We start from the raw sequence: 27,336 nt of genomic DNA, 5'->3' as shown, positions 1-27,336 counted from the left end.
TCTGAGTCTTGTGATAAAACACTTCAAGTAACCTTACTTATTGGCATGATGTATTTGTGAGAAAGACACAGCAAATCTCAATTCTTATGACTTAAATGTGTCTTCAGAGCTTGTTCAAAATTAATCCAATTTTTGAGTACCTTTGCTAAAAGATATGATAGTAAGTAGCAAGCTCTAAATTTCAAAACATAATTTTGAGCAGGTAATTGAAATTAAGCAATAGTAATAATAATAAAGCCTTACATGTACAGCATCTTCCCTTCCAGGATTTCAAACTACTTCAAACATTTTGATTAAGCTTCACAATGCCCTTACATGAGAAGTATTGTAATAATTATCATCCTATTTTACAGATGAGGAAAAGACACAAAGAACCTAATGGCTTGCCAAAAACCCAAACCAAACCAAAATAAACACCCTGACAAAAATACCATTAACATGTACCGGTGCAAGAAGAAAAAATGATTCATTTTTTGTATTTTTATTAAACTACTTAACAGAACATTTTCAAGAGTGTATGAACTTTATAAAAAGTTAGTGAAAGTTTTTTTAAATGTCAGGTATATAATTCAAAACTTCTAAGTGAATGCTAACAGACCTTTCTTTATTAATAGTTAGGTTTCTGAGCTGATTTGGCTATTCTGTTTTATAATAAATACTTCTAAATATTAGATGGACAAAGCCAAAGTTAATATTATGAACATAAATAAGATGAAATTGACAATGTTCTAGCTTACATTTTAAGCATCTCTTTTAGCAAGTTAATTTTTTCAAATGAATATTTTAAAACAATCAAATTTAATAGCAGCAAAGAATCCTGTGGCACCTTATAGACTAACAGACGTTTTGGAGCATGAGCTTTCACGAGTGAATACCCACAGATGCATGTATCTGATGAAGTGGGTATTCACTCACGAAAGCTCATGCTCCAAAACTTCTGTTAGTCTATAAGGTGCCACAGGATTCTTTGCTGCTTTTACATATCCAGACTAACACGGCTACCCCTCTGATACTTGACACAAATTTAATAGGAATATTACTTTATAACATTTCTGGCAATCATATGGACCAAAATGTCAAGAGTTCTTTACTTTTTTATACCGCCAATAACTTCAGATTAATATTTTCACATGGCAATTCACTTAAATTATAAGTTTACTCAATATTTAGTTTTTGTTAATGTATCTTCTGTGGTAGCAATAGTAGAACAAGACCACTTTGAAGTAAAACGAGTAAGCTGTTTCTATTTCTCAATTCTCATTGATACTAAATATCATTGCATTTCTAAATATCACTGATAATTAGAAATTAATACAACTGGCAATTGTTTACTTTTCTTTATACACCTCTTGAATTTATTTAAATCAAGCTGGTAAATCCATGCATACAAATAAATGTGACCTTAATGTCATTAGACTGACTAAAAAGCTCATGAAAAAGTTAAGAATTTGTGCTTTCTTATTTCAGTCATTATGACACCTTGATTTTTCCCATTTCCATATGCTTCCTTCATATCCATGGACCACAGAAGATTCCTTAAAAAAAAAAAAAAAAAAGTAAAGGATTAAGAAAAGTCTCAATTTTAAATTCAACATGGAAGTGTGTGTTCATGGTGTATTTAAATATAAAGTCTCTCCAGATGAGATGAGCGATGGCTTCTTCCATGAATCTTGGGGGATTTTTTGGAATGAAGGATTAGATAAATCAAGGATTTATGATGTTTTTGGTTTGTAGAGCAAATCTCTTCTCAATATTTCCATGACCCACTTATTTGAGGTAGTGGACGTTCCTCTGAGAAGAGCAGATATCGGCCTCCTAGGAACTGATGGTGTCAGACTAAAGGCCAGAGTCATATAGTCTTTTGCTTGTTACATGGAGGTGCAGTTTCTTCTGGAGATGCTATACTAGTTGGCTTTCTTCCATCTTCCGCAAGTCTAGTTGCCTTTTCTGTTATAACCACCAAAAGGTTGTTGAAATCTTGAACAGATCATACAAATTTTTCTCTGCTACTTGGGCAAGGGGTTTTTCTTTTTCTTCCACTATTACTTTAAGACAATTGTAAAAGTGTTAAACTGTGTCAACACTAGGTGTTAAGTGTTTCAAATCATGTTAGCCAACTCAATTTAGGTAACAACTTTTAGAAAAACATTCTTCCTAATCTAGACAAAGCTGTAGTCCTATCCATCTGGATTACTGAATCTAGTTTTCCCCAGATACGATTTTTTTTTTTTTTAAGAACACAGATTAGATGAAATCAAGATTAGTCATTCAAGCATGCAACTCACTCATTGCAGATGTACTTGTGATTAAAAATTAGGTCTTTAATAACATGTGAAACAAAGAGCACATTCCCAAGATTTGAGAAGGAGAGTCTATCAACTTTACAGTACCAAACTAAAGCCCTATGATTGACCAGATTCTATGACTAGGAGGGCGATATTAGACTCAGACTCTAGGACTGGAAGGGACCTAGAAAATAAGAATGGCCATAGTGGGTCAAACCAATGGTCCATCTAGCCTAGTATCCTGTCTTCCAACAGTGGCCAATGCCAGATGCATCAAAGGAAATGAACAGGATGATTATCAGGTGATACATCCCCTATCGTTAGTCCCAGCATCTCGTAGTCAGAGGCTTATTATTATTATTAATTCCTTTCAGAAATCTTGTGATGGGGAGATAACTGACATGGGAAACCCTTCACTGGCAAAGGATATGCTGAGATGTCACCGTGTGATGTCAGTAAGAAAAAGCTGGGATATTTTGAGTATTTATTGCATTTAAAGTGAGTTATTTGGATGCTGCAAGAGGAGATGGACTGTTTTCCTCTACCCACAGAGGAAAATCCTTTTCTACTTCCAAGTGTAACATTTCAAAGTAAATAGATTTCTAGATAGTAGCAGAATCTCCTGCACTTCCACAGCACATGAGAGCAGATGTACTCACTGTTCTGTGAATCAAAGCATAAGGCGAAGCAACTCTGGATTAGGATGCAAGAGGAGTCTTCTGGAAAGAGAAAATCAGTTAATACCATTTAAAGAAATTGAGACTCCTCTGAGAGATCTTCATCTCTGTACGAATACTGTCTGGCCCCTGCTGCAGCAGCCAATATGACTTGGACTATGTTTTGTTACATGCTTCTGATTACTCATTGGATCAATGAAATGTATAGAATTCCTTTGTTCCAATCCAACAGAAATGCATCTGTGATCAAATCTCCATCCATCCCTGCTCTGAAGCAAAATAAAGGATATGTCTCTCCCCACTGAGCATCAGTACAGTCTATGGACAAATGACCCCAATTTTTGAACAGCAGCTATACCATGGTCTTTCCAGTGACAACTTTTGTTGTCTCTGAATCCTGAACCTGCTAGCAAATGTTATTTGTGTCAGATGTAGAGGTATCAAGTGTACTTCAAGAGACAGGCACCAGTCTCACAGGGCCACTGGCTGCTGACAGTTGAGAAAGAATGTCCTTTTTTGTTGATATAACACATAGCTACCATATTGCTCTTAGCACTTGAATAATATAGCTTTTGGTCAACTGCAGGAAATATATATATTAGAGCCTCCATATATAACAGAGTTCCAGAACATTTATATTGAGCTTCATAGTCCACAAGGAGGTAGAATCTAGATTATCAGGGTTGGAAGGGACCTCAGGAGATCATCTAGTCCAATCCCCTGCTCAAAGCAGGGCCAATCCCCAAATGGCCTCCTCAGGTATTGAACTCACAACCCTGGGTTTAGCAGGCCAATGCTCAAATCAACCTCCTGAAGGTGAGCTCTCCAGTCTATGATGATCATAACAGTTGAGAATGAAAATTGAAATGAACTCCTGCAAAACAGTGTCTGGGAATGCTCACTAGTACAGAATCCTGAAGACTTTTGGAAACATTCTCTGGAAAGCTCCCACGTAGTTCATGTTTGGAGTTAATTTTGCTGCCAATCAGTGCTGTACCCACTTCATTCACAGATAAGCATAAAGTGACAAATGGAAGACCCCAGGAGACTTAAAGCCTCAGGTGAATTATCACTGCTTTTGTAGGGTTGCTTAATAAATTTGTCTGAAACTCTCTGCTACAAGATGTGCCTTGGCCTAACACAAGTTCAGACAGCCCCTATGAAGGAGATTTGTTGGGCGTGTACAAGCGTGGACGTGTTCCAATTTATTAAGAGAGTTAAAAATTTAAACTGTACGTCCTTTACATTGGACTTCTACATACAGGATGCTTGAGATGGGCTGTGACCATTGTTAGACCCTTGGTAAATACTGCTAGTGTGGTAGAAAGGACAAAGGGTAGCATATTGATAATGGCTGTACACACACACACACACACACACACACACACACACACACACACACGCGCGCACACACACACGCGCGCACACACACACTCTGAAAGCCATTCTGATAACTATGTTAAAGTAGAAATCCTTTAAAAGTGAGAGCCCTACTCCACTCTTGAGAGAATTAGATGGGAAGGGACTGAAGCCTTGCTGCTGGTGTCAATAAGCTATAGTTTAATTTTCTGAGTAAGCTGTTCAGTTTCCAGGGGACAGATGCAGTCTCTGTCTGAAGAAGTCTGAAAACAGAGAAGGTACACTCTCTGGTGCAAGGACACCACATGGCAAATGACTATTTGACAGTTTACTTAAGAGGAATATCTAATTTACAAAGTGGATAATCAAGATTCACTCTTAAATTACATACTGCAGAAGTGATGCCTTTTTTCCCCAGAGACACGTAAATAAAAGAGGAGCTTTACAGTAAAGTTTATGAAATGTTTAAAAGACAAATCTAGATTTACTGATTCACCAAAAAACTTACCTTTCTAAAGGCTAATTCCAGTTTATTTTAAGGTCATTTCTTAATTTCTTTCAAACTTTGAACTGATAAATATGTATGTGTATTATATTATATATACACATATAAAATAATGTATCATTGACTATTTTAGTTCCAGCTAATTAAACATGACTTTTAACAAAGATTTGGAGAAAATGAGCCAAAACCAGTTAGAAAATATGACTAATTAGTTGAACAAAAGTAGGATGGTAGTTCTGAACCCATCAATGGTGTTATCCAATTCTGTAAAGGAGAATGATGTAATTTTATTATATGTCTCCCAGAAGAAAACATGTATCAATGAAGGTTGAAGAGACAGTGAACAATGGAAAAATGTTTCAAACTGAAGGATAGTAAATAAAACACACTTCTTCTTCTTTAATTCAGATCAAGATATTGATAGCCATTGTACATTCAGAACACCAAATTAAGGCAGTGGGTCAAGTTCACTTCAGATTTACCCAGACTTTTGCTAACATAAACAAGTCTGCAGGGCCACCACATATGAAGTACCAAGAGGAAGTTGCAGCTGCAATCTCACCTCTGCCAGATGACCACAGACAAGCAATATAACCCCCAAAGTGGTATCTTTACTTAAAGGGACGCATGGCCAGGGCAGATACAAAACATGTTGACAAGGCCATTATGATGCCTTCTCTTGGCAACAGCAAGAGTATATTATTCCACTGGGCATTTTACACGTGGAAAAGCTGCAGGTTGGAATAGCCTTGAGTTTTATGGCAAATATTTGTGACTTTTTTTCTAGTTCACATTGACAGTAAATGCACATTGAGGTTTTTGTTTTCTAGGCTCATTTTTAAAAAATACAGCAAAAACAGAATAATTGGAAATAACAGAAACAGGTGGTATTCTTTTAGGTTTGTTAAATCAGTAATAAATCAGTAATTACTTGCATGTTTTTGAGGTTGCCTGTGACTAAGTGTATAGCGCAAAAAAAAAAAATAGTAAGAAAAAAGTGGAACTCTCTGTATGAAAGTTGTAAAACTGGTTACACTCCTTAAGGTCTTTCTGCATGAGGCTATTACTGTAAGTTTACATTCTCTGAAATTGCTCTAGGTAACAAAAATGTGTGTTTAAATGCAACTGCACAGGCTCATCTGAATCTGCTTTTTACATCCATCAAAATAAAAAATAATTTTATTAGCTGACTTTCAAATTTCTTAATTTAAAAGTGAACCCAAGATTCCAAACAGTTAACACAATGTTATTTGTAGCTATTATACCTAAACAAATATTCTATTATTGATTCAGATCATATAGCAATTTTCATTCACTTTAATAGTAAATATATGAAGTAAATTATTTTAGAATATTTAACATGCATACACATAAAATGCCAGCATTATGAAATGTTAATATATTATTCTACCTACCTTAATTGACTTAGGGTAACGGCTAATATATTTCACGGCAACCCAACCTCTGGAGTGAGGATCACCTAAGAATTCTACATGATTGCTTTCAACATATCCATCCATGTCATATGTCACATATTGTCCATTAAGAGGATCAGGACAAAGTATGCCAGGCCATCTTTAAAAAATAATTTTTGAGACACTCAGAAATGTATATTTTTAAAACAAGCAATATCAATACCTCAGTTACCACCAAATATTTAAGTTTCTTCCTATCTGCAATACCTAGAGTGTCTAGCATATTTTAGGGCTTTATAAATAATAAATATAATAGTAACAATATTTTGTCACAAAGGTCAGAAAACCCATACATGCCAATATCTGGTGATATTGGTTAATTATACCAGTTTAGGTCTTCATTTCATTTGGGTTTCTAGTCATCTTGTGTAGTTCAGGGGTAAGAGATCACCTTCAGGTCTTCTTTGCTTGAAACTGTCCTTGCTAACTTGTCAAATATAATTATAAAAATATATATTATATATGAGGAACGTGAAAAGGTCAGATAGTAAATCTCCCTTCTTATCTGCCTGCAGTATCAGATTTCAAACTACAATTGTCCTTATGAACATTTGAATTTATTGGGTTCCTCCCCCATGCTATGGTTTTGAAAAAGCTGCTCATTAGCACTGAAAATCTACAGGCCATGTTACATTGATTCATTACACACACAGAAGTCTCACTTCCTTTCAGTCAGGTAGAGGTGACCTGATATTTGTTCAGTGTGACAAAAAAAAAATAAATGGTGGTACAGTACTTATAGTAAGAGAATGAGAAACACCCATCATAAGCAGCACAGGAAACATGGCTGTGAAAGAATTCTTTTTTATTCATCCCATGATAACATCTTTGTATATATACACAATTAAAGAAAAAAATGTTAAAAAGCAAATAAAAAACCCAACAAAAACAGAAATGGAAAGAATTCCTTCCTTTATCCACATTGTGATGGACTACAAAGACCCCACCCCAGAGTTGGCAGGAAGTGTGTTAACCTTCCATTTCAGGAAGGACAACAGCTTCTTGCAACAGTGCAAACAGACTCAAGAGAAAGGATTGTGACTTAGGAGCATGTGACTGGCTGTCAGGACTATAAAAAACAGTGCTCTAGGCTCAGACTGGGGGAGGCCAGGGAAATACGAAATATATTGTATGGGACTCTCCAGAGAGACAGCTGAAGGACAACTGCTGGCTGCACAGCATCAGCCAAGGGTCTGGAATAGTCTTAGCAGAAATACCTGCGAACAAGAGCAATATGGTGTGAGATACGGGAAACCCGGATGCTGACCCCAGAGTTACTGTGAAGCCCTGGGGAAGAGTCAATTAAACTTGGAAAGCCCAATACAAGGGTGAACAGCTGAACAGATTTTGACAACTCATAATCAGACCCCAGAAGTGTACATTTTTATTTAGAACTATCATTTTGTGATATGTAGTTAACACAGAGGCAGAAGGGTAAACTGAGGCACAGATAACACCCAAGGAAGGGTACAATGACCCTCTTACAGCAGACAAAGACTCATCCCACCAAAGTACTATCCCTCAAGCAAAAGCACAATGGCCAGAATCTGCCACTTTTACTCCTAATGAGTAACACGCTGCAAACAGTTCTACCGAAATCAACCAGACCACTTACAGAGTGAGGTACTACTTCACATGAGTGAAGGTAACTGACAAGCCTTAAGTAAAGAGATACCTTTTACATTTTGCACTGAAAAAGTCAATGAACTTGGACTTCACTAGACCAACAGTGGAAGGAAATTCCAAAGCAAAAGACCCCTCCTGTGCAAACAATGAGATTCACATTTAGGGGTTGTTAGCTAAAGAATCTAAATGGATCTCAACTGTTGTGACAGTGCATACATAAGTAGTCTCTGGGGTAGCCAGGATTCAAACAATACAAATATTTATAGATTTTTAAAACATCAACTCAAGCAAATCAATAACATAAGTACAAAACTTATGTTGCATATCAGAATCATCATTAAAAATTAACTACAAAGGATTTTTGAAAAACTGAACTTTTGCTCTTTTTTGCTTCTTTATGATGTAAAAAAGTCTAAAGAAAGACTTTCCTTTTTTTTTTTTAAACCTTAGAAATATCAGAAATGTCAATACTAGTCTTCTATGGCTTAGTGTAAAAAGTTGTTAAGGAAGGAGAGAGTCTCCAACAAGTATATATGGTTAACATTCAATCTTTAACAAAGGGTTCCATACTCTAAAATATAAGTAATTTAAGTTAAAATGTTACATAGTCTAGGAATTTAAACTGCTCAGCTTTTTCTCTCTTGACTTTTATGATGCTCTCATGTCACTACTTCTCCAAGATCCGAGTCTTCCAGGTCAGACAATACCTGCATTTCTAATAAAAAAACAAGCCAAATTTAAAAAAATTAAACAAAACCAAAACTATACCTCACACCTTTTAAGCATTCTTTACACATCAAAAAAAGCAATATAGCAAGATCCAAGTCACAGATGAAATATGTCAATCTCTTCACCAAAGAAAGACAGATAAACATACTTCTAGCTGCTGTGGCCACGGAAATCCAGCAATGCCAAGCACCATCAACAGCTTGAGATTGTGAATCTCACTAATAAAGGGCGCACACTCTACTCCAGAGAGGTAACTGCTATTATCTTCCCCACTTTCTCTGGGTAGTTCCATCTATATAGCACCATGTCATCTTATCCGGCTTGATCTTTAGTAAGGCTATCAAGTGATTTTAAAAATTGCAATTAATCACACAATTAATCGCACTGTTAAATAACAAAATATTTATTTAAAGATTTTGGATATTTTCTACATTTTCAAATATATTGATTTCTGTGATAATAGAACCAAGAGTACAGTACTCACTTTATATTTACTTTCTTATTACAAATATTTGTGCTGTAAAAAAAGTATTTTTAGATTCACCTTATACAAGTTCTGTAATGCAATCTCTTTATCATGAAAGTTGAACTTACACATTTAGAATTATGCACAAAAAATAACTGCACTCAAAAACAAAACAATGTAAAACTTAGAGCCTACAAGTCCACTCAGACCTACTTCTTGTTCAGCCAGTCACTCAAACAAATAAGTTGTTTTGGTTTTTTTACATTTGCAGGAGATAATACTGCCTGCTTCTAGTTTACAATGTTACATGAAAGCTAGAACAGGCGTTCGCATGGCATTGTTGTAGCTGGCATCGCAAGATATTTACATGCCAGATGCACTAAAGATTCATATGTCCCTTCATGCTTCAGCTATCATTCCAGAGGACGCGTCCAAGCTGATGATGAGTTCTGCTCAATAACGATCCAAAGCAGTGCAGACCAACGCATGTTCACTTTCATCATCTGAGTCAGATGTCACCAGCAGAAGGCTGATTTTCTTTTTTGATGGTTTGGGTTCTGTAGTTTCTGCATTGGAGTGTTGCTCTTTTAAAGACTTCTGAAAGCATGCTCCACACCCTCATCCCTCTCAGATTTTGAAAGGCACTTCAGATTCTTAAACTTTGGGTTCAGTGCTATAGCTAGCTTTAGAAAGCTCATGTTGGTACCTTCTTTGCGTTTTGTTAAATCTGCAGTGAATGTTTTTAAACTGAACAACATGTGCTGGGTCATCATAGGAGACTGCTATAAGATGAAACATATGGCTGAATGAAGGTAAAACAGAGAAGGGGACATACTATTCTACCCCCAAGGAGCTCAGACAGAATTTAATTAACGCATTTTTTTTAAACGCGCGTTATCAGCATAGAAGCATGTCCTCTGGAATAGTGGCCGAAGCATGAAGGGACATACGAATATTTAGCATATCTGGTATGTAAATACCTTGCAGTGCCAGCTACAAAAGTGCCATGCAAACACCTGTTGTCACTTTCAAATGACATTGCAAATAAGAAGCAGTCAGCATTATCTCCCGTAAATGTAAACAATCTAGTTAGTCTTAGCGATTGGCTGAACAAGAAGTAGGACTGAGCGGACTTGTAGGCTAAGTTTTATATTGCACTCAAAAATAAAACACTTATGTAACCAAAAACAAAAAAAATCTACATTTGTTAGTTGCACTTTCATGATGAAGATTCCAGTATGGTACTTGTATGAGGGGAACTGAAAATTATTATTTTTTTAAATCACTTTTACATTGCAAATATTTATAATAAAAATATAAAATGACACTGTACACTTTGTACTCTGTGTTGTAATTGAAATCAATATATTTGAAAATGTAGAAAACTATCCAAAAATATTTAATCAATCTCAACTGGTATTCTATTGTTTAACAATGCAATTAAAACTGCGATTAATCACTATTAATTTTTTTGAACTAACTGTGATTAATCGACAGCCTTAATCTCTACTTAACTTGTTCTCATGCAGGACTTTACCTGGCCAGACATCAAGAATATAAAGACAGAGCATTATACAGTTTGAATGAAAAGGAGACATAGTCCAGTCATCTGCATAGAGATGACACTGAAGTCCATATTGCTTCTCTCTCTCTCTCTCTGTATCCTTATATACACATTCAATAGGACAGACAGTAGAGCCCTAAGACTCCCTACATGAAAAAGCTTCTGGAACAGATAAGCAACTGTTCAGTAGCCACTTCTGTTATATCTTCAAAAGGCAGGAATGGAGCCATTGAAGTGCAACTCCATCCACTCTCTTCCAGATCCATAGATGAGTCAGCTTTATCTCCTGATCAGTGACCTGAAAGGTTGATCATGTCTAAAATACTCAAGGTGGACAACTAGCCTTTTACACTACTAGACTATCAGCCAATGAAAGCACCACAGGCTCCACACAATTCCTAGAACTAAAGACAGGTATTAAAGATCAACAATCTTTTCAAATGGTATCAGAGTGGCTTTGCCACAACTTTTAAAAAGGAAAGTTAGAAACTGCCCACATCAAGAAATGATCCCTTGAAAAAAAGAGATGAATAAGCATTTCTTCAAGAAATCCCAACCCTGACCCTCTCATAGGGAAGCATTATCAAATCTTTGCCAGCAAAGTTCTAATGTCCCCACTTGCCTTTACCATGAGTTGCCTAAGGTTGCAGATTACAACTGTCCACATGCTTCCAAACCACAGTGAGCAGAACAGGTTGAAATTCAATCAGATGCAACACTCCATTTGCTTCCATCTGGCAGGACTCTGATATTATGGAATAGAAAAGTCCAAGCCACACACACTGATTTTAACCAAAATGTATGTGAAAAGTCCTCAGAGCAAGACGTCGTCAACTTTTTTTTCCCCCACAACTGTAGGAGCCCAGATTCACTACACAGAACAGTTTCATTGACTGGCGCAGCCATGTTTGTTTATGTCAAATAAAAATGTAATAGAAATGTGTGGAAATGTAAATAGAGATTAGGTTATGTAACATAAATTTAGGCTTGTCAATAGTGAGGCCTGCTAAACTGTGGGTGAAATAAAGTGAGACATTTCAGAGGCAAGTTAGAGATAAAACCTGGGATTATGTACCAATTTATAACATTTTTGCACCTAACTGGTTTTAACAAGTTTTAGACAAACTGTGAATGTTTTGGAAGAATGCTGTCTATATTGACAGATATTGGAATAGCTTTTACACATACGTTAATTATATTTAGAATTAAATAACCAGTGAGGGAGAAGAAGGCATTTTAAATATGATAGCAGAAATACAGATATGGTAAAAAGGCAAGCTTAATGCTAATTAATGAAAGGGTGTTGTTATAACTGATTATAAAGAGGCCAGTATGCTAATTTTAGATTAGCGTGCTCATACACCATCAAAACACCATTAGAGAAAGATTATACACGATTCTTCTCAACCAAGAACTGATCACCCCTGGATGCACCATTTCATCTTAGAATGTAAGTATAAAATGCAATATGTGGTTATACTGTAAAGCCTGTTTGCTTGAACTAATTATTTTAAATAAAGTTTTTAATTTTATCACTTATGTCATTCACTGTCCTCCATTACATTAAATTTATCTGTAACTGCCCCAGAGACTCAAACCTAAGGAATTTAATTTAGTTATTCGTATTATTTATATTTAAAATATTAACTGAAAATATTTAAATCAAAGATTACACTGGAAACATTTGGTAGAGAAGAAAAGAGTTTAACCTTCTCAGAGAAAGATGGTAAGCTTCTCCCTTGCAGTAATCTTGTAGTAAGACTTCAACTTTTTAGAATAGGAATCTTTCATCTCTTCCCCTCTATCTGTTGCACACTAACTTACACCAAAGTGACAGATGAGAGGCATTTGGAAGCCCTAACACTCAAAGAAGCAGTAGGATGTTTGCCTAGGCTATCAACATGGTGGCCTACTACTGTGCCTAATTAGGGTTGCCAGGTGTCTGGTTTTCAATTGGAATGTCTGGTTGAAAAGGGAAACTGGCAGCTTCCAGCAGCCTCCGCCACTGTGTGAGGGGGTGAGGGAAGGAGAGCAGCAGCTGCTGCTGGAGCATGGAGGAACAGCTCTGCTTAGCAGCTGCTGCTGCTCTTGCCCCCTTGCCTGATGTGGGGAACTGAATGACTCTGGGACCAGGCTCCAAAGTAGGTACTGACACTGTCCGTGTGTGTGTGTGTGTGTGTGTGTGTGTGTGTGTGTGTGTGTGTGTGTGTGTGTGTGTGTGTGTGTGTGTGTGTGTGTGTGTGTGTGTGTGTGTGTGTGTGTGTGTGTGTGTGTGCACGCGTTGACTTGTCTGCTCCCCTCTTGCCCTGCTGTGCCTCAATTTCCCCACCCCAGCACCTTGCTCCGGGGACCAACCCCACTCTGCTGTGCCCTGATTTCTCCACCCCGGCTCCTCACTCCAGGGATGCCCTCCCACCCCAGGCCCTCGCTTCCAGGATGGGCCCTCCTACCCCACTGTGCTCTGATTTCCCCAGTCCCTTGCTCCAGGGATCGGCCCCCCCCCCCAGCTGTGCCCCAATTTCCCCACCCCATTGCCTCGCTCCAGGGACTGACCGCTGCCGTGTCCCTAGTGGAAAGTAGGCAGGCTCGGCATCAGCTCCTCCCAGCCCAGCTCTACAGGTGGCAGGTGAGTCCTGGGGGATTAGGGAGAGAGCAGGACCTTCAGGGGGCCCAAGGCCACCTCCTTCCACCTTGCCCAGCCCGGCCGCTCTGTGTACCAGTAAGTCCTTTAAGTTACTTTCACCCCTGGTAGAACAATAAAAGACACACATGTAGCACCAACAAATAGTACTTGCTAGATGTTTCCACGCTTCTTAAAGTGAGGATCCATAATCCTCAGAAGAGAAACGAATTTAGCCTTATATAATCCCTCATCCCCGCCAATCTGTGTTTACTCACTTCTCCAAATCAGTAAGTAAATATATTAAACGCTAGGTTTAGTACAGAACCTCGCACGCTGCTAAAAAACTCTTCATATTGATAGCTCACTTTTTCGTTTGCTTTTTGTCTCTTAGCCAGTTTCTAATCAATGCTAGAACTCTACCTCTCAATCTGTGACTACTTAGTGTCCTTAGTAACCTATTGAGAAGGCCTTCAAATTTTAATGGTTGTAGTATTAAAATAGCTCTTTGACAGCTTCTTGCTGTTTTAAATACTCAGAAGAGAAACAGTCATCTAAGTCATCTTTCTCTGAAAGATCTTACATCTCACGAGCATTCTCCTTGCATACGCAGACCACTCCCATCACACATCCTTGGTAAAGTAATAAACACTTCAACTGAAGCAACAGCAGCTTTGACAATCTTGTGTGGAGACTGAAAACCTAGACACTTTTGTTAAAACTCAACTTTCAATAGGGGTGTTCATTCAGACAATGGACTGGCAGTCAGAACAACTACTTGGGGGGCCTGAAGGGGCCTTTGTGATCACCACAGTTTACGTAACTCCAATGTCTTGTGGTCTTTCTAACACCTCATTTTTGTGTGTTTTTTTGAAAGTCATGGTTATTTTCGGATTCTGTTCTTGGACTACAGTAACTTTGATGCACTTTCTATAAACTTGCTGCAAAAGTTAGCTACTATAGCAATCTACCAGGGTGGATTTGATTTAGATCAAATGTGATTTAAATCAAGATTTAAATCAAGATTTAAATCACTAGTTAGGAAGATTCAATTTAATCATAGATTTCTACATAAAAGTGTATTCTTGTTGGTTGTTAGAACCTTAATTCATATTCTTCACAACTCAGAGACAGACGAGACCCTGTTGAATACACCTTTCTGCCAAACAGGTCCAACTTTTTGGCCTCTCTGTTCTTAGGTGTCGACTCTTGGAACCCCTGACGCTCCCTTTGGTTCGCCGCATCTATCACTAGGGAGTCCAGGAAAATGTGGGCATACAGGTGCTCATGGCCCTTGGAGGGTACGAAGTAGCGCCTGTCTTTTTGGCCGTGGGGGCCAATGAAGCCAGCGTCTGCCACAAAGTACGGGATGTGTCAGCTATTGTCTTAATCAATGGTACGGCTACCCTGGATGGGCCTGAGGGGGCCAGGATGTCCACTACCCGGTCCACGTCCACCTCAATCTCCTCTGCTTGGATCGCCAAGCTCTCGGCTGCCCTCCTAAGCAGCTGTTAGAGCACCTGGTTGTCCTCTACAGCCGTTGCCGTACCCGCGACTGCCTTGTCTGGAGATGAAGAGGAGGAGATCACCTGTAGTGGGCCTTCCTCTGTACTGTCCATCTCTTCAGGGGCTTGTGGCACATGGTACTGCGGTTGCGTGGCCAGTACGGATTCAAGATGCTGCACCGTGGCCGGTACCGGGGTTGATATTGAATGACGAGGCGAGTCGGGCGGTGCCTGCAGTGCTGGAACCATGGCCCCTGCCAGTACCTGGCTAGGGGTGCTGGACTTTGTTGTGGCATACCCCTGCCGGATGGCGGTGCTGGTGGACAAGTTAATTGCGCTGGAGCCACCGACACTGAGGAGACCAACACGGACCTAGACTGAGGACCAAACGCCTGTCCCATGGACTGATGGTAGGCCCAGGAAGTCCAGAACGGCCATTGGGAGGGCAGTTGCCACTGCTGCTGCCACTGTGGCAGATAAGGTTGATGGCTTGCCCACGAAGCTGACCTCCTGCTCCTCAATCTACTGGAGCGGTAGGACTCTGCCTCCGAGTCTGAGGTGTCCGAATAGGAGGACCTAGGGGGAGCAATACCCACTGTTGCCCGGGAACAGTGCCACAGGGTCGGAGAACACTCCCTCTGCACCGGTGCAGCCGGGGTGGTGCGGGGCGGGGAACGAGGAGACATCATGGCTGGCTTGCCCCGTGATTGTATCGAGGGTCGGGCCACGGCCAGTGGCTCCATGCACCCGATGCAGAGAGGCTGGCACCGGGAGGCTCAACAAGTCAGAAGCCGCCTCGAACGCCTCAGGCGTCGATGGGAGATGCACATCCTCGCTGATGTCTGGGGATCTCGGCCAGCCCAGACTCGACCGCCCTCTCTCTGGTGCAGGAGTAGATGGAGCAACTGGAGGATGAGTCTGTGGTCCGGCCTGTTCACTTGCACTCATGGACGGTGTCAGCCTCTTGAGGTCTTGGTGGGGTGATCATTCCCTCACTGGCCTCTTCTTTTTAACGGGCACTGGAGAAGGTGAGCGGTGCCGCATGGAGGCCGATTTTCTATGACATGAGTCCCTCCGGTGCTGGGATTTGGTCTGGGTCTCATGTCTTGATACCGGTACTGGGGCGATACGCACTGAAGATGAGGTGCTGGGCGCTGGGTCAGCTGGCTTGGGGTTGGAGGGGGCCGCAAGGCCGCCTCCATCAGGAGCACTTTGAGTCTCTGCTCTCTATCTTTAAGAGCCCTGGGATTGAAGCCCCTGCAGATACTGCACCGGTCTCTCTGGTGGCTCTCTCAGAGGTACCTTAAGCAGGAAGAGTGCGGGTCACTCTTCGACAAACTTCCCGCAGTCCCTGCAGAGTTTAAACCCTAGGGACCCAGGCATGCCCCAGCGGGGTGATGAATATGTTGGGGAAGCCCCCCCAACAACTATCAGCTAACTCTAATCTAAAATTAAAACTATATACACTGACAACGAGACACTACTAAACTTGCTGTAAGCGAGCAAGGTTCCAGCTAGCTGTCACTGGCAGTAAGAAGGAACTGAGGGAGTGGAGGGTCAGCGGGCCCCTATATAGGGTGCCATGGAGGCACCACTCCAGGGGGTGCCAAGGCCGACTCTACAGACGCTGCTAGGGGAAAATCTTCCGGCTGGTATGCACGCGGCGTACACACACCTGCTTGGAATGGACATGAACAATCACTCAAAGAACTATAGAATTGAACAGATGTAAATGAGGACCTCTTTTTTTCCCCCCACAGCTACTTTGATTATGCATAAAAAAGGAAAGAACCCAGTTTGTTTCTCAAAATCCAAGTCGTGTTTGTACGGCTCACAATTAGGGGTAAAAAAATCATCTCACCTATAAACCGAGAACATTAGATCTGTAAGTCACTAAAAAACCATGAATATTACAATTCTACTCCCATTTTTACTTTTAAAAAGGAGAACTGAACTCAAATTAAGTGCACATTACAAAATGAACAGATGTCTTACCTTTTTTGCAGTTAAGGTTGTAACAATTTTAACCTTACCTTGGCCAGCTGCGCATTTTCACCAAAACTAGACTTCCTATAGGAAGTTCTGAGTAGACATATTTAAATCCATTTTTATTAAACTCAGACTCTTCAGGAAAATATTCTTCAGAAACAGAACAATTATTAAACCACGGGTCAGTATTCATATAACAGTACCAAGGTTCACTGTGATCAACTTGTGCAGCGTCATCACTTGATAGAAGTCTCCATTTCAAACAACTGCCAATCTCACATTGAACCCACACTTTGTCTAGATAAAAATGGTTTTCATTTATAGTATCCATAGCAAAACCTCCAAGATTTTTCCAGTCTTCTAAGGATCAATTTTTGTAATTTTATTTATTCTGAAATGTGAAAGAAAATAATTATACAGATGAGCACAAAACAAGATAAATTAACAATTCATATAAAGAAAAGTAAACTTTTTCCAGAGTTGTCCTTTTCCCATTCAAGGAAAGGAAACATCCTGAACTAACAGCATTCTGTCTCCATCTACCAGTAAACAAAGAGGCCAAAAAGACATAGCTAACTCCACCTGCTTCCTTCTCCATTAATAAACATCTAAGGCTTAAGATAAGGAAGAAAGGATAAAGACAAAGAAGTAATATGGAGAAAAAGAGGATGACCAAACCAAATATATTTCTCTCTTATTGTACATCTCCTCTTCACCATCCTGCAAAGGAAACATTCTGAGTAAAAACAGATATAACAAGAATAATAAAACATGATGGTGGGTTTTCTTAAAAAGACAGGTTGAAATATGCTTTTGCATCTGAAAGCACATCCAGTCTGTAAGATTAATTAGTAATTATATCTCTATGCCAATATAAGACGACCCAATATAACACGAATTCTGTTATAACGCGGTGAAGCAGCGCTTGGTGGGGGGGAGGGCTGCATGCTCTGGCAGATGAAAGCAAGGTCGATATAACATGGTTTCACCTATAATGAGGTAAGATTTTTTTGGCTCCTGAGGACAGCATTAATCGGGGTAGAGGTGTATTAAGATACATGCATTAACACCTCATTTACTAACCATATGCAACATACACTTTTGATGGTTTCTTTTTCATCTTTCATTAAAAGAAAAAAAACCCACAAACTTTTTAGTACAGAATTATTATGATGCCCTGACCTACGGTCCAGAGGCCAGCCCAGAAACAGAGTGTAGAAATGGTTGGTTCCTAGTGTGAAGCACAAGAAAGACCAATCTCTCAGTCATATTGGAATGTGTATTATCAGAAGACCTTTGGAGCAAATCAATGCTCACAAAAAAATACTGAAAATCTCAAATCAAAATCAGGTCCTCCAGATACATTTGTTCAGCACCTGCAGATTGATGATGGGTCTGAATGTCCCATCCTCTTATCAGGAAGTAGTAAGAACAGAAAATATTTATTCTGCTCTAGTCAGTAGAAAAGAAAGATGATTTTCTTGGCTTGAAATACTCCAAAGCTAGGCACTAAACAGAATCAGAGAAGCCAGGATGTGTCTTTGGCACTGGAATAAGCCTGAAGCCAAAAACCTCTCAATATCACTTTAATTACTCAGATGTTCAATAAGTAAGGCCCCTTGTTTTCAGTTTTTACTGAAAAACCCTCAGGTTTTGCAAAAGCAGCAAAAAGTCCTATTGCACCTTATAGACTAACAGAAGTTTTGGAGCATGAGCTTTCATAGGTGAATACCCACTTCGTCAGATGCATCAAACGAAGTGGGTATTCACCCACGAAAGCTCATGCTCCAAAACTTCTGTTAGTCTATAGGTGCAACAGGACTCTTTGCTGCTTTTACAGATCCAGACTAACACGGCTACCCCTCTGATACTTGACAGGTTTTACAAAAGGTATTATTCAGTGTTTATTGACTGTCAACTAAATTTTAGACCATTCAAGTTCATGAAAATCTTGATTATGTTAAGAAAATCCAATACATTCATTAGGTGGATGTGCTTATGTTACTAAATTAGTCTAAGTGTAAATTTAAAGGCTGTCTGTCAGAGTAAGGCAACAGAGGAAAAGCTATAGACGCACATGCGTGCACATATGTATAGTTATTGTTAATACACAGTTCCAGAAATAAACCATAACATTAAACTGCTTTTAATTTTCAATATTCTTACTTTTCTCTATTTGTTGCTCTTTTCTGTCCTCTTATGCCCAAATATTAATCTGAATATTTACCCAAAACACTGTGAAACTAATTTTTACACTGATTTTCACCTGTTTAATTTTTGGAAGAAACACTGATAAATTCCCAGGACGCTGTAAACAAAATAGAAACCAAAAACAGAGGGTCATGTTGATGAGAAATACATTAATGTTCACCCTACTTCTTGAGCTACAAAGGTAGGAGCCCACAGGCCCAGGCATGGAATTCTTCAACAGAACTGTTTGACTGGAAGATAGTTGGAATGTTTTTGACAGAACTTGTCCTACTTTTCAAGTGAAATGAGCCTGAAAAAAAGCAAGTTCCTCACACTTCATTCCATTTCTTCTTTTTCCTTTTGGAGGAGGCAGACAACATCTCTTCTCTTCCTAGCTTGCAAGAGCATCAAAAACTATATAGACTGGAGAACAAGAAGGCAACACCATGATGTTGACAGTTTCTTGGTAACCTTTCAAAGACCTCTACAAAGAACTGGAAGCTTTAAAGAGCAAGACTATTAGTTTCAACTTAGCTGTTGTTCAATAGTCTTACTTAGACTGTATAGTTCTAAACTAGCTCAGAGAAGGCTAAAGTTCATGATTTGACTCTGATACACCCTTATGTCTCTGATTAGCATGAGACACATGCTTGAATATTATAGTTGTGATTCCCTAGGCATTCCATAATAACGCATTTGATCTTCTGTCCATTTCACTGGCTAAGGTTTAACACTGAGTAACAAGCCACGATACAAACCTCCTACTTCATTAATTCAAGTGTGTAGGAAAACTGCAAAACAAATGCAATTTTAATTTTTTTGAATTACGAAAGAATTAACATGGTAGCAACAAAAATGTTCTCAGCTTACAAAGTTTCTGATTTGTTAAACCAAAAAAGAAAACTTAAGTGGAGGAAAAAGCACTGTTACAGCTAGTTATAGATAAACTGTTGTGATATTATTTCAAGCTTAAAATTACTCTCTTCTCAGATAGGCAGAGATCTTCATGCACATAATGTCAGGTCAGCGTAGTTGTCAAAGTTTCTGCCTCTTTTCTGATAGCAAGATGCAGCAGAGACATTATCAAATAACAGGCAAAGACCAAATCCAGGACAATCAGGATGCATTGTTAAAACCCAAGAAACACCAACCAGGATTATTATTTTTTTGTCTTTATCAATTTCCTCAGGATGAGGGGCCCCTTCAGAGATCAATGTACTTCCTTTCAACTGGAAGAGGCTTTGGAGCTGACAGGCTAGGCCTTCAAAAAATTAATCTCTAAGAACGTGGAACACTGAGAAATAAAGCCCAACTGCAATGCAATACAGAAAGCTTAGTTTCTGTGCCCTTCTCAACCTGTCTCAGAAAATGAGGAAAAACAAAGCAAAATCCGGAAGGATGCTGCTCTTACTAGAAGTGCAATGACCTATCTTCGGAGCCCTGACTAAGCCAAGTACATGGAGAAGAAAAAAAAAAAAGAGGAAAGCTGATTTTAAACAGCTACCCACGTCCAGCTGGGGAGGAGATGGTGTCTTCCCTATTCTCCTGTCTATGCTTTCTGGGGTGGTGAGCCTTATCCTCCTTGTGAGATCTAGCACTAGCCATGTGCCTCTCTTGATTTTTATTATTGGGGAACGAATGGACCTCTCTGCTCCCTGAAGGGGGAGCTGTTTAAGCAGCAGGAGCAGACACGCTTTATGCTAAAGTTCATAACATACCTACTCCATAGGTAAGGAACAGTTTATAAATCCCCTCTTCTGAGGGCCCACCAGTACCTTGAATCTACTGAGAAGCTGACTCAAGAATCTGATCACTGCAAAGTAGACGAGAATGGTTAATGAGGACTGCTCTCTGAAGAGACAAAGTCATCAAAATCTTGTATCATCTAACTGGAGACTGCTGACTAAGAAACGGAGAAACAGGCCAGTTGGAGCAGCCTGGGCAGAAAAAGGGATGTCATTTGCTGAGTAGCCCCAAGTCAACTAGCTATCATGGCACCAAGAGGAAACTTATGGAAAGAAGCAGAACAGTGCCCCCCAAAAATCTGAAGTTCTCCTTTCACTTAAGCCATCCCTAAGACTTCACCTACATTTTGTGACAAAGGAAGAACACAGTATGAGATACAAAGTGGGAACAGCCTAAATTTGGGCAAGTAAATTTTGAGCCCTGTGGCTGAAAAGTGAGGTACATTTTGAAGTCTAAGTACTCAGATAAGTGAAAGAGCAGCTTCAGACCTCTTGTTCTACATTTGACTTGCTGAATAGGTAGATTTGGACACTGATTGATTTAGAGCATTAGACCTAATTAGACAATGCTGCTGGTTCTGGATGTTACATTTATCAGATTCTAGGGATTCAACTAGCATATCAAAGAGGGGTACCGTGTGTATGTGTTACTGCTGGAAACAGCAAGAGCAGCCGCAAGAAAATGCTAAAAGGTTCAGAGTGCATGACCTAAACAGAGAGATTAAGGGGAAAAAGTATAGGAAAAAAAATGAGGGTTGATATAATTATCTATAAGCACAAGACAGACATCATAAAGGAAAGAAAATAATTACTTAAGTAAATAAGGGTACTGTTATAAGAAAAAAAACAAATTTAATTAGACAGCAGAAAAAAATTCTGACAGTGAGGTCAAACAATAGAAAAATTAACCAAAGGCGGTTGTTAGACTTTTATGCCTCATCTCTGCTTTAAGATTTCCTTAAAGAAATTCTAGTAATTGAAAAGAGATGGACATACCTTTAACTTAGACATATTTGCCTACAAAATGGAGCCAAAGCTAACTACTATCTTGCGAGGGGTAATGTTAATTTATCTAATTTGTGATTCATATTGCTTACACAGAACGCACACCCAAAACTCTGACACATGCTTTACATGTTTCTGCCTGCAACAGCTAGCTTATGATCTAACTGGTTAAAGACAAAGGAATACAGGAAAATACACACATTCTTAAAAAAAAAAAAAATTAAATCCTTACAAGTGCTAAATTGACTACTTGTCTAATTATTGCATTGAACCAAAATTTAAATGCTTATCTCCCTTCTCGTCTCACTTTTGCTCCTACACAGAAAAACTGATGGACACAGAGAGAAAGAAGGAAAATTAAGGCCAGACTAAGAAGAATGTTAAGTAAGGGAACACGACAACTCACATTGACTTCAATGGCGCAGAATCAGATCTTAATTTCTGCTAAAATGTTTGTAATTCAAAAGCCACTGCCCCAAGGGAAATAATAATAAGCATGAACACCAACTACAGGGTGGAAATACCATAATGCTTTATGAACCCTGTGTGTTTTGTTGTCTAGGTCTAATTTATTTTTCGGAGTACCATTTCCTCCAAGAAGACTGAACTTTCTTTAACATCAGGTTTACTGCTGGATTAATTTGGTGGAGAAGCCCACACATTACATGCTTATCTGCTAGTACCATAAAAACTTATGAAAATTTAACTTGCAAGAATCTTTCCAGATCATTGCCTGTAAAAACTGTCACACTTGTAAAATTCCATTAAATCAATTTGGGTTTCAATGATATTCCTATTCTGTATCTCTCTAATTAATAAATTAGATATCTCTTTGCGCGAAAGTAGAATTCTTCACTCCTTTGTATTACTGTTGCATAAAGACAGAATTGCACAGAATCTCAATGTAGAAAACATTTTTCCAGTCTGCTATAGCATGATATCTAGGTCAAAACTCATGAATTGTAAATGTTTGAGCTGCAAGTATTAAGAATTGTTAGTAAAATGCTTTGAGAATGGATAAATAACTTGTATACTACAGACAGATGGATAGGTGCTAATTTTTAATGTTTTATATTTCAAAATACAAAGAACAAAGTAAAAAAGTGTTCTATAATTAACACCTGTTTCAGCATAAACCTATCTTCAATTTTAGGAATAGGCATGTCTGTTTGAAAGGAATAATGACATTTACCAAATACGGACATCAGCCTTGCCCATTAAATCCCATCAGATGGATGAAGTTAAATTCTCCCCTTGCGAGATAATGTTAGCGACTACACTGCCATTCTTTTCTGATTTTGAACCCAATGTGACAAAAGACAAAGCTACAAACACGCTGCTTAATATTCTCAATTAGGAAATACTATAAAGTAAAAAGAACAGGAGTACTTGTGGCACCTTAGAGACTAACAAATTTATTTCAGCATAAGCTTTCGTGGGCTACAGCTCACTTCTTCAGATTCATAGAAGTGAAGTGTGACGGGTTTCAATTTACCATAGTTTGAAGCATCATCAACAGGCATCTTATTGAATATGTCCAGAGCTCTGCCAGTCAATTTTGCTATCAATGTGGTCATCTTCTGATCTTCAGGGATGGTATGAAGGGTGCACAGTCTCTCAAAGGTGATGAAATACTCAGCGATATCACTGGACTCGTTATACTGTGGACATAGTTGCTCCCATTTATGGATTCTTGGGGAAGTGGAGCCAGAAGGTGGAGGGGTTTGTCTCCTCAGCTCCATAACAGCCAGTTCATGTTTCTGGGCCTCCATAGCCCTCTTGTGGGCAGCTTCTTCCCTTTTATTTTTTTCCTCCAAAAGACTAATTTCTAATTGTCTTAGTTCTAGCCTTCTCTTTTGCTTCCAGTTTGGCCAGCTTTAGTTTATTAGCGGCATCACTAGTACTCATTTTCCTGCTTTCTTGTGCTGAGCCACACCCCTCTGCACTCTGCAGTTCACTGAGATGCACTCGGCTCAGGGGATGCTTAGTTAACAGAGACTTTCATAGTGCCCAGTGTTCAGCCTTTCTGGATAATTTGCAACCAGTGCAGTTTTAGCTTCTTCTGACCTTCAATCCTATTTATTTTGCTTCCTTTTCTGTCCCTACTTCCCTTTCCCGAAATAAGCAAACAGAAAATAACAAACCAGTAACCACTTTGTCTGTTCTCCAGCCACCACACCTAAAACTCACTTAAAATCACTACCAGTACCTCAAAGCAGTCAGCTGTGCACATATCCTGCCGACTACGCCACTGTGACGGGTTGGATCACAGAAACCCCCTTGGGAGCTGCCACCTGATGTGCCAAGACTACTTCTGTTCCTGTTTTCCCTGCCAGCTCAGGACTCCAGCACCCCGTTTTGCCAAGCCAGACACTCCTGCCTGCTCCAACAAAGACCCAGGGTCTGAATTACCTGCCCCAAAGCTGCAGATTGACCTGAAAGCAGCTAACAGAAGCGTGCTTGTCTTTAGCACTCAGATGCCCAACTCCCAATGGGGTCTAAACCCAAATAAATCCATTTTACTCTGCATAAAGCTCATGCAGGATAAACTCATAAATTGTTTGCCCTCTATAACACTGATAGAGAGATATGCACAGCTGTTTGCTCCTCCAGGTATTAATACATACGCTGAGTTAATTAAAAAGTAAAAAGTGATTTTATTAAATACAGAAAGTAGGATTTAAGTGGTTCCAAGTAGCAACAGACAGAACAAAGTAAGTCACCAAGCAAAAGAAAATAAAATGCACAAATCTATGTCTAATCAGACTAAATACAGATAAGTTCCTCACCAGTTCCAGAATGCTCCCTTTTTCAAGCTAATCTCCTTTTAGCCTGAGTCCAGCAATCACTCACATCCCTTGCACACCGTCCTTTGTTTCAGTTTCCTTTCAGTATCCTGTGGGGGTGGAGAGGCTCCTTCTTTAGCCATCTGAAGACTTCATGGAGGGGTCTCCCAGGGATTTAAATAGACTCTCTCTTGTGGGTGGAGACCCCCTTCTCCCCCTGTGTAAAATCCTGTCACAAAATGGAGATTTGGAAGCATATGGGCAAGTCACTTGCCCACGCATGACTCAGGACTTGCCGGGAGCAGCCATTACCCACATGCTACCTTGAATGTCCTCAGGTAGACTTCTTATGTGGATTGGAGTCTTCCAAGCTCTTTTGTCTGTGCTTCCTGACTGAGCACATTCCTTTCCCAAGAAGTGACCAAGCAATTATACAGCCAAAGTTCATAACGCTGAACACACAAATGGTGCCTGCATACAACTAGGATGAACATAACCAGTAGATCATAACCTTTACATTGATATGTTACATGGCATATGTAACAAAACTCTATTCCAGTTACATCATATATACCTTTGTAAGCACCCCCCATAAAGCCTTATGGAGTACACTGTCACAGGAACACACAGACATTACTTATAAAGTAAGAGTTTGTAGCAATGTGTATACTAAGGCTAATGCTTCCAGTTATACAACCCTGTTTTCAAGTTTGCCATACTTTAGCTGTTTAGACTGAAATTTGCTATGCATGGTCTCATCACTATTTTAAAAGGTCAAGTATTTTAATTCCCAACAAAGCTCATTCAATTTTGCTGACATATTCAAAAAAATCTTTTAAAAAATTTTGCATTGTGACTAAATACAAGGAATGAAGTCGGTGAGAGTTTTGCTATTAATTTCAATGAGGCAATGATTTCCCCCAAGAAATTAGGGGCAGTTTTAGGGGCAGTTTACTGTTCAGCTTTTGCTGTTGGCCTTTTTGGGGGTTGTTTTGTTTTGTTGTGCCATTGCCAATTGGCTGGCTGTTTTGCTTTTTTTCTTTGCTCTGCTGCTACCAGGATGGGGGCCCTCAGGTGGTGCTAAAAATGTTTTCCTCCCTGCCCAGCAAAATAACTAGGAATATCCCTGTGTAAGAAATGTAATTGTTTAGTTACAAGGTGGTAAAGAACAGAGTTTTAAAGTATTATAAAGATGCATTTGAATAACTGTTCCATTATAACAATGGAATATTTTCTTTCCTTTATTTTAGACTTAGACATGAAACAACCACTTTCTACAATCTGCCACTTCCAAATAGCAGCACTACAACTAAACATACAGTATACGATCCATTTACACCCAAAGAAGTATTCATTGTCAACAACCAGAAGAGTCACTGACAATTCTGTATTAGTCGCTAGGTGAAAAGATCTCACAGCTCATTTATGGAATTATTTCTTCCTTTGACCTGTTCAAAACAAAGTTTCAGAAGGTGGTAGAAAAATATAAGATCTGGTTGTAGGTGGTAAAGCCTACACTGTTTTCAGTATTTTTTGTTTTTTAAGATAAAGAAGAAAACCCTGTTGAACACAGCACACACTTTTAAAATGTTATCCAAATAGGCATTAGTGACAAGCTGGTTCAGAGTTGTGGGCTCAGTAAGTGACAGAGGAGATGGCACGTTGCTCTCATGAAGATGCAGTGGGCAGTTTTCAGATGCAAGCTTAAAATTTTGCCTGTGCAACTGAGCGGACTCATAACACCTGAGACACAAACCTAGACTGGATGAAAACGTGTGGGGCAAAGTGCGCTTCGCTAGGTAGTCGCGTGTCACCTCCCCCATGCTCCATACACACACTCCTCTTCCCCAGCCCTACTCCCCCATCACTCAGCTCTCCCCACCCACAGCCTCCTTCCCCAAAACCAGCCCTCACCCCGCAGCGACTGCCACGGGGACCATCCACCTCCCACTGCCATACAGACTGGACTGCCTGTCTCCACATCCACCCCGTACCACACAGGCTCTGCTCCACATCACCCCCTGCCGTACGGGCCGCACCCCCGCAGTCCCACCGCTCACCCCCATACTGGACGGACGCTCCCCATGTACGCAGTACAGGGGGATATTGGGTGTGACTCGTCACAGAAGGTGCCGGGGTGGGGGTGGGGAGGCGCCGCACTCGGGGCTAAAGGGCAAACCGACCAACGGAATTTCTGGCCAGGGCTTCGGCTAGGCGGCGCGCGCGGACTGTAGCCCCACCGGGCACCTACAGAGCGCGGGAAAATACGGCCGCAGGCGGCCAGATGGCGCGAGGCTCCACGTGCACAGCCGGGTAACTCCAACGCTGTGAGCGCCTCGCTCGCTGCACCCGCTTCTTCAGCCCAGCTTCCCGCCCAGTACAAGTACCGGAGCCGAGCACCCCCTTCCGCCCTGGCGGGAATCGACGCCTTCTGCGCGGCGTCACCGCAGGATGAACGCCGCCTGGGGAACCATCCCGCTGCTTCAGGAATTATTCATCCTGGGAGATAGCAGGAGAAACCCGTCCGCACCGGGTCCCTGCAGCTCCCATACACGCCAGGCTGCAAACACCTGAAATCTCTAGCGCAGATCCCACTATTATAGCAGCTGCCCTACCCAGGGCTGACTGGCCTTCAGCTCAGGCAAGACAAGCTTCGGATGGGACCTGCTTCTGTCCCGCCCCGCAGCCTCGTCCTCTGCTAGGTGACCGAAAACGCGCAGGAGCCCTGAGTCACAAACCAGAACAGGACCTTTAAGAACACACGAAACAAGCAGCAGCTTTTTGGGGGCGCTCACGTGCGTAGGGAACCT

General features: G+C 40.2%; 1 protein-coding gene across 1 annotated transcript in view; it reads right to left on the bottom strand.

Moving 5' to 3' along the window:
• ZCWPW2 (zinc finger CW-type and PWWP domain containing 2) overlaps window positions 1-26,610 on the bottom strand; it is a 113,930-nt gene extending 87,320 nt beyond the window's left edge. The window contains exons 1-3 of the mRNA XM_030549337.1: window positions 26,587-26,610; window positions 16,845-17,191; window positions 6,242-6,401 (exon numbers count right to left, since the gene is read on the bottom strand). Of these exons, the coding sequence (XP_030405197.1) occupies window positions 6,242-6,401; window positions 16,845-17,131 (447 nt within the window). The 5' untranslated portion in view covers window positions 17,132-17,191; window positions 26,587-26,610. The remainder of the gene's footprint in view (window positions 1-6,241; window positions 6,402-16,844; window positions 17,192-26,586) is intronic.
• Between the last annotated feature and the right edge of the window lie 726 nt (window positions 26,611-27,336).

Source organism: Gopherus evgoodei, chromosome 2 (assembly GCF_007399415.2).
Source record: "Gopherus evgoodei ecotype Sinaloan lineage chromosome 2, rGopEvg1_v1.p, whole genome shotgun sequence".
NCBI lineage: Eukaryota > Metazoa > Chordata > Testudines > Testudinidae > Gopherus > Gopherus evgoodei.
Note: the sequence above shows the minus strand (reverse complement) of the source record. Positions and strands in the feature narration are given on the sequence as shown.